A 14364-nucleotide genomic window follows, 5' to 3' on the forward strand; every position below is an offset into this window, starting at 1 on the left:
GTGCATCTCCTGGTTGGAGTCAACTCTTTTATTTCAGGGAACTGTGGGAACATCCGGGTTTCAGAGAACTGTGGGAACATCCGGGTTTCAGAGAACTGTGGGAACATCCGGGTTTCAGAAAACTGTGGGAACATCCGGGTTTCAGAAAACTGTGGGAACATCCGGGTTTCAGAAAACTGTGGGAACATCCGGGTTTCAGAGAACTGTGGGAACATCCGGGTTTCAGAGAACTGTGGGAACATCCGGGTTTGACCCAAAAGAGATGCTCACACGCTGCGCTTCTCGGATTGTTTTACTGGGTCTCCTCTGGCAGCAAACTGAGCAACAATATTATTAAGATAAATAATAGGTTACAACCCTTTTGGCAAACTTGAAGCTACTTTCCACCTTGAGCAACAAAGAACCACTGCGCTGGTATTGAAAGGTTTGTTTCGTTAATGAACATGAATCTGTTACTGACCAGTGCTAAGTAAGAGATAACACAATTTGTCAGGATCATAATTTAGCATTTTTGGGATATTTTAACAGGTTATATTTTCTGTACTGATTTCTGATTGTTATTTATCACCAGTTCACTGTTGTCTCGCAGCTTACAGTCCGAAAACATGACTGCTGCTAGGTTAATTAGTCTCTATAAAAAAAAATAAATACCCTTAGGTGTGTGTTTGCGTGTGAGGTTGTACTGTGTGTGTCCAGGCTGCACCTCCAGAGTCAGGCGCCAACCTGCAACTCTGCAAAGATAAACAGGTAAAAACAAATTATTCCTAATTATTCTCATTTTTTTCCAGTAGAAATGTGTTTTTCAAACTGCACAATGCACACAAAATTCCAAGTTTTCCAGCATACTTCCGTGAGGCATGTTGTGCATTAAATATTAGTCTGTGCCTGTTGATCAGAGCATCACCACTTCAGTCAAACGCTGTTTTTGCCAGAGTCCTGAATAGAATCTGTGTGGCGGGAGCTTAAAATGACAATCCTATAGTTTAAAAAAAATGTAAGGAAAGAAAATTGATCAATATTACAATTTTATTTTAATATCATAGTAGATGTGTGTCTCGTTTGCCTTCAGTGACAACTTTCTTGGTTGAACTGAAATAAGTTTGAATGTAAAACTTTGGAAATCTTGACTGTTCTTGCTTATTCTTGCCTGCATTTTAATATTTATTGCAGCAGCTCTAGGCTGAATCCTGTGACGAAGGTAAAGTTGTTTTGAGTATTTCTAAAGCTTCCAGCTGCATTTGTTGACAGTTTTGACAGCAGAAATCTGTCGAGATACTAAGACTTTCACATTATCCTCTTGTTTTAAAAATCCTCAATTCTACAGAAGAAAAATCCCAAACTAATGAATCATTCTTTAAATGCATTTCCTTCCACAATTACAGATCAAAGATCAGTCTAAAATTACTTTGATCCCGTATTGTGCATGAATATAATAAAACTCTAGACTAAATGAACATGATGTATCCAGTTTACAGCACAGAGAGCAGCAATCGTGTTGAAAGACAGTTTCGATTCCACGAACATCTTATCACAGAGCATTGTAAAATTTAGACTGGGGTGGAAATTTATGCTGCAATGATAAAAGGTGTCTACCGTGCACCTTTCACTGTGCTTACTACTGAGTTTGGAATGAGAGCTCCTGCTGGCGTTTTTAATGAGAGCGGCGTAAATACAGAGTCACTGGGTTAAATGTCAATGATAGGTGCCGTAAATGTGAGATAATCATTTGTTTCCTCTCGATCGGGTAGGGATCGTGCCAATACAAGTTCATGAGGCTTTTCAAATCAACTGAGCCATTAAATCCCTTCATCTATATAGTTTTATCAGGCACCTCGGGTAAACAAACAAAGATAAAGGATGTCATTGATACGATATCTAATGTTCAGTTGAATAAGACAACCCCACCCTCCAAAAAAAAATAAAGAACACTGTCTTCTAGCAAAAGTAAACCTGGCGTGAAAGCAATTCAACAATAAAATATTCAGGCATTGTTACTCGTATAACAAAACATGGAAGATCCAATTGAAATTCTTCCTCTCCCCATCACTAAGTTAGCATTCCTAAAACATCTGCACAAATCTGGGTTTACAAATAAAGATGTTGGGGGCAGAGGGTCATATTGGAAAGTTGAACGGAAGAAAAACACTAGAAAATGTGTTTTGAGAGGATTCAAAACCAAATCTCTTGTAAAAGGCATGAACTTCAGCCTTCAGTACGTCCGGAGCCACCTCACAGAGGATCAAAGACATGCTTTTTGAACTAAAGTTTTCACCAGTAGCTCATAGCTTTAAGACAAAAGGGATTTTCTGCAGTTAGCAAAATGCTATGGCAGGAAGTACATGTGTATGTTGTCTGCCTTAAAGTGTTGAGAGTAATGCGTGAGAAGATGAATGCATAAAAAGTTACCTTTTATTATAATTAACCAAGTTCCTCTTTAGACACCAATTCATAAAGACATTAAAAAAAAATGAGACAAGCTACACACTAACAAGACCCAACAGAAAAGACAGCATTCTGATTGTATTCTTTGTTCTCTCATTTCCTTAATGCTTCCGATCCCAAAGATCAGAGTCAAAGTCTGAATGTTGACAAAAAAACAAAACTGTAAAATATTGTTAAAAAAAAAAAAGCACATTTGCTGCAGAGACCAATTCATTTCAGGAATGTAACCAAAAGGTTTTATTTCATTGAAACATGTTCTGCTCTGGTAAAAAGCTAATTGTTCCTCCTTAAAGGGCCCAATGCACAGAAAAGGATTTTAGTAAACTATGGAATGATTACAAACATGTTTGCGTCCATGAAGAGCTGTAAAAGCACTCATGGTTACATTTCATAATTCAACATTTCACCTGCGTGTAGACTTGCGTTAATTGTGTTAAAACTGTTTTCTGGACGCCATCACTAGCATAACCATTTACAATTCAGATGTTACAGACAGCATAGACCAAAGTTTCAATGCTTAACAGTACATTAACGGGAAAAAGAAAAAAAAAAAAAAAGAAGAAAAGCTTGATTTCTACAGTAGTCCTTGTCCCTGGAGATGTGAATGTTTTGCTTGCAGCTCAGTATTTAATTGTCCACTGCTTGACAGTGGCATCATGGGAGGTGGTGACTAGAGTGTGAGCGTCGATCCAGGCCAGGCTGCTGACATGGTGCAAGCGGTGAGCATCTGCAGATATCGGTGCAAGAAAAACTCATTACAAAAAAGGCCAGTGTAACAAAGAAACATGTTTAGTAAATCTTTTTTTTTTTTATTTATTCAGTCTGATCAGTGATGAGTTGCTATTACCTACACTGGTGTAGGTAATAGCAGCATCTTGATCCTGTGAGTTCTACAGAAAATACTACATTTTGTGGTGTTATAGCTCCATAATAAAGACTTTAAAAAACATGATTAAATTAATCTGACTAAATGTCCAAGAAGAGTTCCCTTTTAGAACCTGGGGGAAAAAATGCAAGCTTTCTTCCACCTTTAGGAGAAGATCATTTTACACCCAGGTGAATATTTGTCCTGGGTCGGGTTTAATGCTGCAGGTCGGACGCAATAATTGTATAAACAAAAAAAGAACAAACATCATTGTTTATTTTTCCAAATTCTTCCATGTCTCCAACAAATTAGATTTCATCTCCATCTGATGTTATATATAAAAATAATTCTTTTAAAGTCTTAGTTCAAGGAATTCTGAATCAAACAGGTTTTAATTGGGGAAAAACAACTAGTTCCTTCAGTGACTACATGCAGCTTTATAGATACGTGTGAGCTTGCAGAATTTACTCTGCAGGTTATTTTGCTTGCCAAGCACTCCTTGTGCTATTCACAGGCTGGAGCCGCAAAACATCAAGGTAATATGACACTATGCTATCATTTGTCATGCAAACTCAATTTTTGATGCTAATTAATTCACCTTTGACAAAGTTGTTGCAAGCAATAAGATCCGTTGTCTGACCATAAAGATCAGCTTTGTACTTGCAGGACATCTGAATACAAATTTGCGATGTAAACCCGCAGAATAAGACTAGGCAAATAATGTGGCACAACTAAATCATTGAAACACAGCTTGTAAAAAGTGCAGCAAGAAATCTGAGCAGAGTAATCATTTGAATTCTTATTTGTTTTGCAGTAAAATACGCAACAGTGGTTCCAATTAGGGATCTACTTGTTTAGTCCTTTACTGCAATGCGAAACAGCAAATGTTCATAGGTGTGCAAATAACTAGAAAAGCCTCCAAACTAAATTAAGTGTGCAGCTTAAAGTTAGCCAAAAAAAAAAAACACAAACAAACGTGAAAACGGTATTAAAAAAAATACCGCACGCATGCATGAGACTGGCATGCTTAGGTTTGCAGGTTTATCACTAACCGGGAAGTTTGATCCTTGTGTCTGCATCACCAACTGTCCAGATGTAAACCATCATGTCCATCCCACCGGTTGCAAAGTGCTCATTGTCAGGTGACCAGGCCAGACTCACTGGTTTGGCATGATGCCCATAAAACTCATTTTTTACCTGGAGGGAGAAAAAAAAAAGTATTAAAATTAACATCCCATACCGAAAGACCAACTCAGCTTTGCAGGACAAAACTAGTTTTACCGAGTAGCCGTCTGCCACAGAGTAGGCCGTAGCGACCTTCTTATCGTCGATGACAGCCAAGTAGGCTCCGTCACTGGAGTAGGCCATGTCGGTTATGGACCCTTTATTCTCAAGAGTTTTACCCTCGTCCTTCAGAGTGTTGCCTTGAATTGAGTAGAGGTGGACTTTTCCATCCTAAAGATAGGAAACATTTTAAAAAGTATTGACAAGATCTGATAAAATGGTACAGTGATTAAAACTACACAAGTCTGAAAGCATTCTCAAAAGCAGCAAAGCGTCTCTTCTAAGAAGATTTCCACTCACATTTCCACCAACAGCAGCAGTGGTGCCACCAGGATGGATGACCCCAACCTCTGCTTCATAGCCAAGATTGTCCAATGTGAAGACTTTCTTCTTGTCCTTCAGCAAGACCAGCTAAGAAGAAAAAGTAAAATGTAATCACCCTAGTCCTAAAGGTAACTGAAACAATGAGTTTGGAGGTAACCACAACCAAAAGCAGAGGACATTACCTGACCGATGCACACAGCCAGAGTGAACCCTCCTGATACGGAGACACTTTTAGGCTGGGAGTCCATCTTCACCACATCAGAGGCACTGCAAAGCCAGCAGACGGGGTTGTTACAGAGGGAAACCGGCTCTGACAGCTACACCCAACATTGGCGTACAAACACGATCCAAACAAGAGATGCGTTTCCCTTAAATGCATGCTACTGTCTGTATATCCAACACAGTTAAGGAAGATGCTAAAAACTGCAGGGGACCTTCAAAAAACAAACAAAAAACCCCCCAAAAGAAACAAACTAAATTTTAGAATCTCTTACAGAAAAACGGTCCATACCTGTACTCTTTCTTGCTGAGGCTTGTGTAGCGGAGCGTATCATCCATGCTGCACGTCACCAGGTCATTGGCTTCATCCACCTGCATCTTGCTCACCTGGTTACTGTGGCCTTTCCCTGAGAAACTGTCATTCTCACCAGTTTCTGCATCCCAGTAATGTGAAGCAGGAGTTAAAGAAATCACACTGATATTTTTGACCCTTTTAAATGAAAGTCGATGTGCATCCTGCAGCACACTTTAACCAAATCTCTGGTTCCTGTTTTGACAAACAGAAAAAATCTGCTTGCAAGTGACTTGATCCATAGTCCACATTACCAACAAGGGAGCAATTCAAGGAGTAAGACGTAGTTGCTGAAGCCATCATCACTGAAAGTATCAAATTCATCAGAGTGTGAAAATGCTTTGGAAACGAGAGCTCAGATTTTACTTCTTGCATTGTGAAGGAAAGAAACGGCTTTAAATTTAGCATAATCCTTTGAAAACAATTAACTTACTTTGACCAAAACTGGCTACAATGTCTGCCATATTTACCAGTTGATTATTTCTATCAAATCCACCATAGTGAGCTACTAAAGTCTCCTAAAAGCAATCAAACAACTCAAACAGGACGTTTATGGGCAGATTAGTTAAACCAGATTAGTTTTAAAATTAAATTTACAGCATGCTAATGTCAGCATATAATTAGCAAGGCAAGTCTTCAACCAAGTGTAAGAGCTGAAAGATGAAATGAGAAGGCAAGGTGGAAAGTAGCTGCAGTATTGAAAGCAGACTTCCTAGTTAGAAAAACGAACCAGCCTGAGCCAACATGCAACAGCAAAGCTATGAGATCATATGAAGGAAGCAGCATGTAAAATTACCATGAAGCAATGCATGACTATTTTTGACTGAATATGTAAATTTCCATTTTAGAAGACGCTCAGAACTGACGTCCAGACCGAAAACTTTCCACTGCTGAGCCACCGAATTACATCCTCATGATCAACACATAATCCAGTTGTACATGATTAAAAAAAAACTTTTCAAATTCATATGGATTTGGAACTTGAAATAAAAACTAAGAATTAACAGCAGCTCTTACAGTACAGTTTAGTGTTTTAAGAAACCTCTTCAAACAACTTATCACCAATGATTCACAAACTTGTTCGGTCCAGTGAATTAGAACTTATTTAAAGAAAAGTATGATTTCCATCTTAAAGTTTCTGATTGAAGAATTCATTTACAAGTTCATGTGGAAAGCTGGATGTTCAGATGAATCAAACCTCAGTCAAAAACTACAAGACATGACTGCTGCCAGCACATTTCTTAAAAACTACAATTGTAAATACTTAGAATACGTAGCAATAAACCAACTGCATTTCAAAATCTTACGCCAAGATTAAAGTAAAATCTCTTACGACCCTGCAGAAACCCAAATGTTTACCAGAGTCACCTTCACAATAACAGACTATGTAAGGATATTGATGTGTCCATCATGACTCCCAGAGTAGATGTATGATCGACCATCGCCTTTATGAACCGTCAGACACTGGATGGACTTTGTGTGACCCTGCAAACAGAGATATACTTTAGAGCATACACTAAATTAACTTGGCACAAATTTACCCTGGAAGGTAATTCCAGAGTTTATGGAAAACATTTCAGACTGGATCAGGCAGCTAAATTCTTAAATTAGTTTTAGCCACTCTGTACAACAATTACACAACTTAGATCAAGATATCTATTAAAATCAACAACGATTGGCAATATGGAGTCCCTACTTATTAAAAAAGAAAAATCTTAGCCTCTTTGCTACCACTTACTGAATTGGCACTGTAAAAAAAGAAAAATATATATATATTTTTTTCAGAACCTCACTATCTAGACAACATTCATAAACTCTGTAGTCTGACCTTGATGGTGCGAATGGGCCGGTCAGGGTTGTTCTTGTCCAGGTAGTTGATGTATCCTGACAGAGAGATGCTGAGGAGGTGGTTATTCTGCCACAAGCAGCCCAGCTGCTGGTCGCTCACATCGGAGCCCATATTGAAGGTGGTGACGGCCGTGCCTGCGCCAACGTCCCAGAGCTTCACGGTTTTATCCCCTGAGGCAGAGATCAGCTGGGAGCTGTCAGGGCTCCAGCTGAGCTGCACGACATGAAGCAAAGGTTAAGAAAAGACTATTTTTATTGAAAATGTTAACAGTGTTCTTGTGATCCGTCACTAGGAAAGCACATTTCCTAGTCGTTGGGGCAGAGGGAATAACAAACATTGACTTTGAAGAGGAAGAGGGGCAGTTTAAGGAAACATGTTCATAATTTGACTAGGAAATGAGCCATTCATGTTTCAAACACTTGGTGTACAGAACGGCAGGCCTGGAACACCAGCTTTGACAAAAAGCTTACACATCTAATCAAATTAATGCAAGTCAGGTGACAGGCTTACAATATAAACATCATATTTCTCATTTTGTGTTGCTACAGTAGTTTGGTTCAAAATTTCAAGTACTTACAGCGTAGATTCCTCCTTTGTGAGCCTTCTCTCCACCCAGTGAGCTGACCCGTTCACCAGTTGTTCCATCGTAGACGAATATCTGCAGGTAAGCAAGAGGTCAAAGCATCCTTTTATTTTTTAAATCAAGTTTGAATTTTGTACAAGTTATTCTATGAAGAACTCAGTTACAATAGTTTAGAACAAAGAAAGTTGAGCTTAATATTTACTGTACAGACCAAAAGTTTGGACACACCTTCTAATTCAATGGGTTTTCTTTATTTTCATGACTATTTATAAGGCAATAAATCCCACGTATTAACCTGACAGGGCAGGTTGACCTATGAAGTGAAAACCATTTCAGGTGACGACCTCTTGAAGCTCATCAAGAAAATGCAGAGTGTGTGCAAAGCAGTAATCACAGCAAAAGGTTGCTACTTTGAAGAAACTAGAATATAAGGGGTATTTTCAGTTGTTTTACACTTTTTTTGTTTAGTGCATATTTCCACATGTGTTATTCATAGTTTTGATGCCTTCAGTGTGAATCTACAATGTCAATAGTCATGAAAATAAAGGAAACTCATTGAATTAAAAGGTGTGTCCAAATTCTTGGTCTGTACTGTACATCATGATAATTTATTAACACCTAAACCATTTACTACTGCAAGCAAGTAGCAAAGCCTGAAGCCAGATAGTGGCCACATGGCTGGGAACTAACGTAGCTTTGTCTCCTTCAGGGCAGCAAAAATGTGATAAGTTATGTGAATCAGAACACAAAGAAAAACTGGGGTTACTTTAAAAGAAAAAAAAAGAAAAATAATCAGAACCACAATTGATAAACTCTGGAATTTAACTCTTCATGATGCCAGCCATCACAGACTATTTAACCAGATCAGCGTGGCAGTATATCCCTCAGGTTTACTGCCACGCTAAGGAAACACATTAAAAAGAAAACGCCACAGAACTGCTTAGATTAAGAGTGATTGTGTTCTCCAGATGCCTTTTTAATATTCCTTAGGCATTTCAGAAAACATCTTTTGCTTGACACGCTTACTGGCCTGACCGCTTCTTTAAAACTGCCCTTTCACGTGTCTAAACTTCCTTCCTCAGTTTTATATGCAGAAACATGAGAATTTTTCACTTTAATTTTAAACTTTCAATTCTTTAACTATTGCCACGAGTTTATTATTTGCACAAAGGTATGATTATTGGTTTAAGCTTAATAAAGCAGTCATGTTTGAAGTCAATTAAAATGTATTCTCTGCAAGATTCTACAGTTTGGCAAAATATCTACAGCTTAAGTCGTTTGATTAGACCGACTGCAGTACACTCCATGAAGCCTTTCTACACGGGAAAAACAAAACAGTTTTGTACTTTGATGAAATGATAATCTCAGTTTTAGCATTCAGATTTGCCTTTATGTAATTGCATGCCCACAGTCTGCACTTTGCCACCGACCTGGCCATCAGCTCCAGCTGTGACTAGTCGACTTCCATCTGGAGAGAAACGAATGCAGTTGACGAACTGGCTGTGGTCCTTCAGTCACAGGGGAGACCGGAGTGGGAAGAAGAGAAAAAAGAAAAAAAGACTCATTACTTAAATAGCAAATTGAACAAGGTTGAATGCACAAAAATATTTTGAAAATATAAAAAAAAATTCTAAAAATTGTGCTGTCTAAAGTGGGCTACATTACTTTGACCTTATGTACATAGTTAATACTTAAACATTTAAACTTTGTAAGGAATAAATCACAGAATGTGGACAAATGTAAATCTTTTCTCTCAAGTCCCCTTTACAAAAGTCCACTAACATTTTAAGAGTTCTGACTAGAGATGTTCTAGTAAAATTGATGGTTGAAATTAGACATTTATTTTGATCTTCCTTGAGCAGTAATTAGATTGTTAATTTCAAATTCCCCATCTTTTTCTGATCTGTGAACACACCATATATAAGCACTACAGAGTTGTGCTGACAAAATATATTCTGTAGTCCTCACTGAAAGAAAAGCAGACCCCCCCCCCACCAGCATCAGCGAGTCATTTCAAATTAAGTCAGGAAGCAGAGAGATACCATTTAAAAAAAAAAGAAATCCATTTCCTTAAACATTGAGACAGGTCTGCTTTTTAGTTGCAGCTACAGATTTTTCAGAAGGCCAAATAGATTAACACACTGCAAAAACACAAAATCTTAAATACTTTTGGTCTAGTTTCTAGTGCAAATATCTTATTAAATTTGAAATAAGACAAAAGTAACTTACAAGTAACTTTCCAGCAAGATATAGAGGCTTGTTTTGAGTAAATAAATCCTTAATATTGATGAAAACTATTCGATCCATTGGCAGATAGATTAACTTATAACATGAGAAAAATATCTTGTTATAAGTTAAATAATTTACAAATTCTTCATCAATATTAAGGAATTATTTACTTAAAACAAGCTCATATTTCACTAAAATGTTACTTATAAGTTGGGATGCACTTAAAAGTTGTAGGATAATAGGACATGGGCACCCCTGCATTAGAGCTTTGACCCTCTGTCAGAAAAGAGTGGGCATCCTTTGGAAAGTTTCTCCTTCTCTAGAATATGTAAGCAGTATACTTTTTGTAATGATCACATTTCTTGCATCACATTTAGTTTTTTGACCATTTACAGCAGGAAAGTCTATTCTGATCAATGAACCTCAATTTCTCACAGTTACATCCACTTCATGGCAGGGTGTTCTGAGAAGCTCGAGCACAGCATTTAACATCGACCCTTGCTTTTAATCTGTCATTTATGGCTACAGACATTACAGAAGTTAGTTTGTTGGAGTGTTTTTGCAAAGAGTCAGGAACAGCTATGCATTCTCCTACGCGGTTGCCGGCAAGCATCTATGGGCAAAAAAAAAAAAAGGCCCAAAACATTCAAAACAATGCATTTGTAAAATTGCATGCATGCATGAAGCCGTCTTCCTCATGGCAAGCAGCAAGTTGGTTCTTCCTTATTTAGGTTCACGTTTGCTGGTGAAAACTTGGGTTTCATATGACGGTAGGAAACTGAGGCCAGTGTGAAAGTAAATTATGAGGAAGACCATCCCAATCCAAAGTAGCTTCCTGTGGCTGGCATTTAGACTGATAAGAAAACCATGGGAGGAGCATGACTGGAAGACCAATTACCTGCATAATCTGAATTCAATACAGTTTAAGCAAATAACACGTATATAATTTGGGGAAAAAAGCTATTCAGATTGCAAATTTAAGACAGGAAATAATTATTCTAGGAAAAGAAGACAGAATGCTGAAACAAATGAGAGGCCTGAATGAATTTGGCCAAACACGCCCCAAGCATTTGAGTGGGATGGACGTTATATAATGTGGAAGCAGCAACACAAGGCAACACTGTTAAAAGCCACCAGGGTGTGACAGCTTTTAGATGAGTAAGCAGCACTAAATAACCAGCAGCTTAAAGTTACTGAAAGCATAAAACAAAGCTAACCGATGAGAATTCAGGTTGAGGAAGTTTTCAGAGACTTGCCTATTTCTAGAGTTTAATGTAAAAAAAAAAAAAAAAAAAAAAACCTCAATTACCCCAAATGCTGTGTTAAGCACAAATATCCCTTCACAAAAAATTCATTCAAATACTGAAGATTAAAAGAAAAAAAACATACCCTTAGCGTGAATTTAAACTTGAAGGGAGGTCCCTCAAAGAAAGAGGCGCAGGTGTCGTCGCTGGCAGTGGCAAGGCGGTATGGGCGTTTCTGTCTTATGTCTACACTGTTGATTAATTTTGCATGGCCAGAAACCTCTCCCACTGATGAGCCCGAGTCCCACAAGAACACTGCACCAAACCTACAACAGAAGACATACACACTCAGCTTTTCTGACAGAGAGGTTGTTTGGCTGGATGGTTTCCATATTTCACACAACAGCATAATAAACATTTGAAGACATCTTTAACTATCGCATTATAAATGCACTGGTACAAAACTTTTGACTCTTACTTCTCTCGTCCGTCGCCTACAACCGCAATCCTCTTGCTGTCCTCTGTCCAGGCGATGTCCTTGACTTTCCCTGAAATGGGGGTGTACTCGTACTTGAGCATGTGTTCCTTCTGGGTGGTGTCCCAGATACGGATCTTCCCTGATACATCTGAGAGGCCAGAAAAAGTTTTTGTTAAAAACAGCTAATTCACAGTACAAAATAGATTTGTAGACAGAAGTGTCTAAAAGGGATCTATACCTCCAGATGCAATGTAGAAGCCACTGGGGGCGTACTTGGCGACAGTAACTTGATGAGCATGCTCAGTGTAAATGTCCGCAATTGCTGGATTCTTCAATAAAAAAACAAACATAATATCACATAGTTTGACAGTTGGACAGACGATGCTTCTTAATAAAAAGGTCGATCTAACCCACTAACAGAATGACAAGAACATGCAATAAATGTGGTTTGATGAATAGAGGAAACTGAGGTTATTTTTATTTTATTGTACTCTGTTTAATACACACTGGGGTCAGTCTTGAGCAAAACTAAGTCAAAACAAACTTAGTTTTTTTGACTCAGTTTTAACCACTTATTTTTGGTTAAACCAGTGTGCAAGAGCACCATGGGAAAGGAGAGTGATTAAACAGAGCAGGATTTTAGAGTACAAGCAACTGCAGCATCACGTTGTAGAGGGAAAACAAACCAAACTTAAAGATACTTCTGATTTACTTCACAACTTAAAACAGACTCATGCAATGCACAAACGGTGAATAGAACAGCATCGTTTATTAGTAAGGCTTAATGAGAAAAGTAATTACCTCGATGTTTCGTATGACGACACACTTGCCGTTGGTGTAGAGGAAGTTGTTTCCTTTGGGATCGCCACCAATTACTTTCGCAACTCCCCTCTCCATCTGGGGGAGGCTGGCAAAAACATGCTCTGAAAAAAAATAAAAATAAAAGTTACAAGTGCACAAGAGATTGGTTGGGAACTTCCCCTTTGTGGTCTTCATTTTATATTTTGGGAACTGTCTGTAACTGGAAAGCGCTGGATTTGGAAATGCTGACAGCGTTTTGGAAATCTTGGATTTCAGATAAGGATCTACCTCATCAAGTGAATAAAGTACATGCAGAAACTAGTGTTTTAGTATAGCCAAGCACCAAAAGAACTAGCTAAAGACAGTTTAAAATGTCTAGTTGGTCATTTTTAATCTTAGTAAAACCCTTATGCACAGACACTGCTGTCCCATGTAGGTTTAATGACACTACTTCCATTATAAATAATTCACTACAAGAAAAAGATATTTTAATCCTATATTCTCTTATCTTCATAAAAAAAACTCACATCTTAAGTTTACTGTAGAAAGTACATCCAACTTCTCTCTAATAACTTGAAGATGGAGAATTATGGAAAAAATGCATAAAAGTGTAAAGCTACTAGAACGAGGATACGTTTTAGACATATAGGTAAACAAAAGTCCGAGTTGTCTTAGTAGGATTGAATTGCATGTTTCAAGTTAGCACAGGGTTAAACCACAACACGAGAAAGAAAACTATTTTTTTGCATTCCTAAACACGTTTATCATACTATCAGAACAAGAAATACCACTGGTCATTAAAACTGCATTAATTTCTGATCAATTTTTGGTTGCTGTAGCTCTAAATTAAAAGCTCGCAACGTCATAAATCAATAACTGGGCAGAGAGAGTTATCGGATGTCAGCATCTGAGAACAGGCTGGTGCACCCATTAGGTTTTCGCAAGCCACAATCACAATTTTAGATACGTTTCTTTTGGTTCGCACCAGTAAAATGTGACATTTGTGTGCGAAACGGTGTGTGTTCAAGCAGCCACGTCTCGTCTGACAGCTGCTGTCTGAACATGTCACAACAACACGACGGGAGCTGAACTATTTCCTATTTGTGACGTTAAAGCTCCGCTAGCTGACGCTAACTTTCACTAAAACAACCCATAACAGGCTGAAAACACAGCCAGAATACATTTCCAAGAAGTCACGATAGTCAGACGTGGCTTTCACTTTAACAAGTCGTGGCTGTTTTATTTTCACCCGGAAAATCTTAAATGTCAAAAAAAAAAAAAAAAAAGAAAACACACAAGAATGGGCGAGGCTAGCTAGCTGGGAACTACCTGGACGACTAGCCGAGACGGCGCACTAGATTTAGCTTCAAAGCAAATTTGTTTCGCTCTGTTTAACTCAGCATTTGTCATAAGGCGACGCAGACTTACTCAGTTCAAACGGCATTATTCCTGTTGGCCTTAAGCTTATCGTTAGTCTTTCCAATGAATGAATCTGTGGAGACAGAGACGCTCCTCCGGCTGTGTGCAATGCCCTGCCTGATCACACAAACACGGAAGCGGCCCCAGCTCGCGCTCTGCCTGGCTTTGCCCATATATGGTAAACTTAGATCATGCGCTGCAGCTGTCAGCCAGTAGCGGTGCGCTGCAGCGATTTGGATCAATTTCACCTAAATATGGTCTTTTAGGCTCCACGG

At 38.4% G+C, this 14364-nt stretch overlaps 1 protein-coding gene across 1 annotated transcript; it reads right to left on the minus strand.

Moving 5' to 3' along the window:
• Window positions 1-2391: 2391 nt before the first annotated feature.
• On the minus strand, window positions 2392-14238 carry wdr1 (WD repeat domain 1). The gene is made up of 15 exons (XM_005808458.3): window positions 14099-14238; window positions 12671-12792; window positions 12108-12198; window positions 11870-12017; window positions 11537-11717; window positions 9349-9426; window positions 7913-7993; window positions 7315-7548; window positions 6884-6971; window positions 5427-5583; window positions 5098-5182; window positions 4892-5002; window positions 4589-4762; window positions 4360-4504; window positions 2392-3169 (listed from the first exon to the last, which is right to left on the minus strand). The coding sequence occupies exons 1-15, from the start codon at window positions 14112-14114 to the stop codon at window positions 3063-3065; spliced, it is 1818 nt and encodes a 605-aa protein (XP_005808515.1). The 5' UTR covers window positions 14115-14238; the 3' UTR covers window positions 2392-3062.
• Between the last annotated feature and the right edge of the window lie 126 nt (window positions 14239-14364).

The sequence above is a fragment of the Xiphophorus maculatus genome, chromosome 20 (genome assembly GCF_002775205.1).
Source record: "Xiphophorus maculatus strain JP 163 A chromosome 20, X_maculatus-5.0-male, whole genome shotgun sequence".
NCBI classification, from domain to species: domain Eukaryota; kingdom Metazoa; phylum Chordata; class Actinopteri; order Cyprinodontiformes; family Poeciliidae; genus Xiphophorus; species Xiphophorus maculatus.

Coding starts and splice junctions, on each gene's coding strand:
- wdr1 (XM_005808458.3), bottom strand. Junction 5,584..6,883: donor GAGTCATGATGGACACATCA/ATATCCTTACAT, acceptor CTCCTGCTTCAC/ATTACTGGGATGCAGAAACT. Junction 4,505..4,588: donor CTGTGGCAGACGGCTACTCG/GTAAAACTAGTT, acceptor TTCTCCCTCCAG/GTAAAAAATGAGTTTTATGG.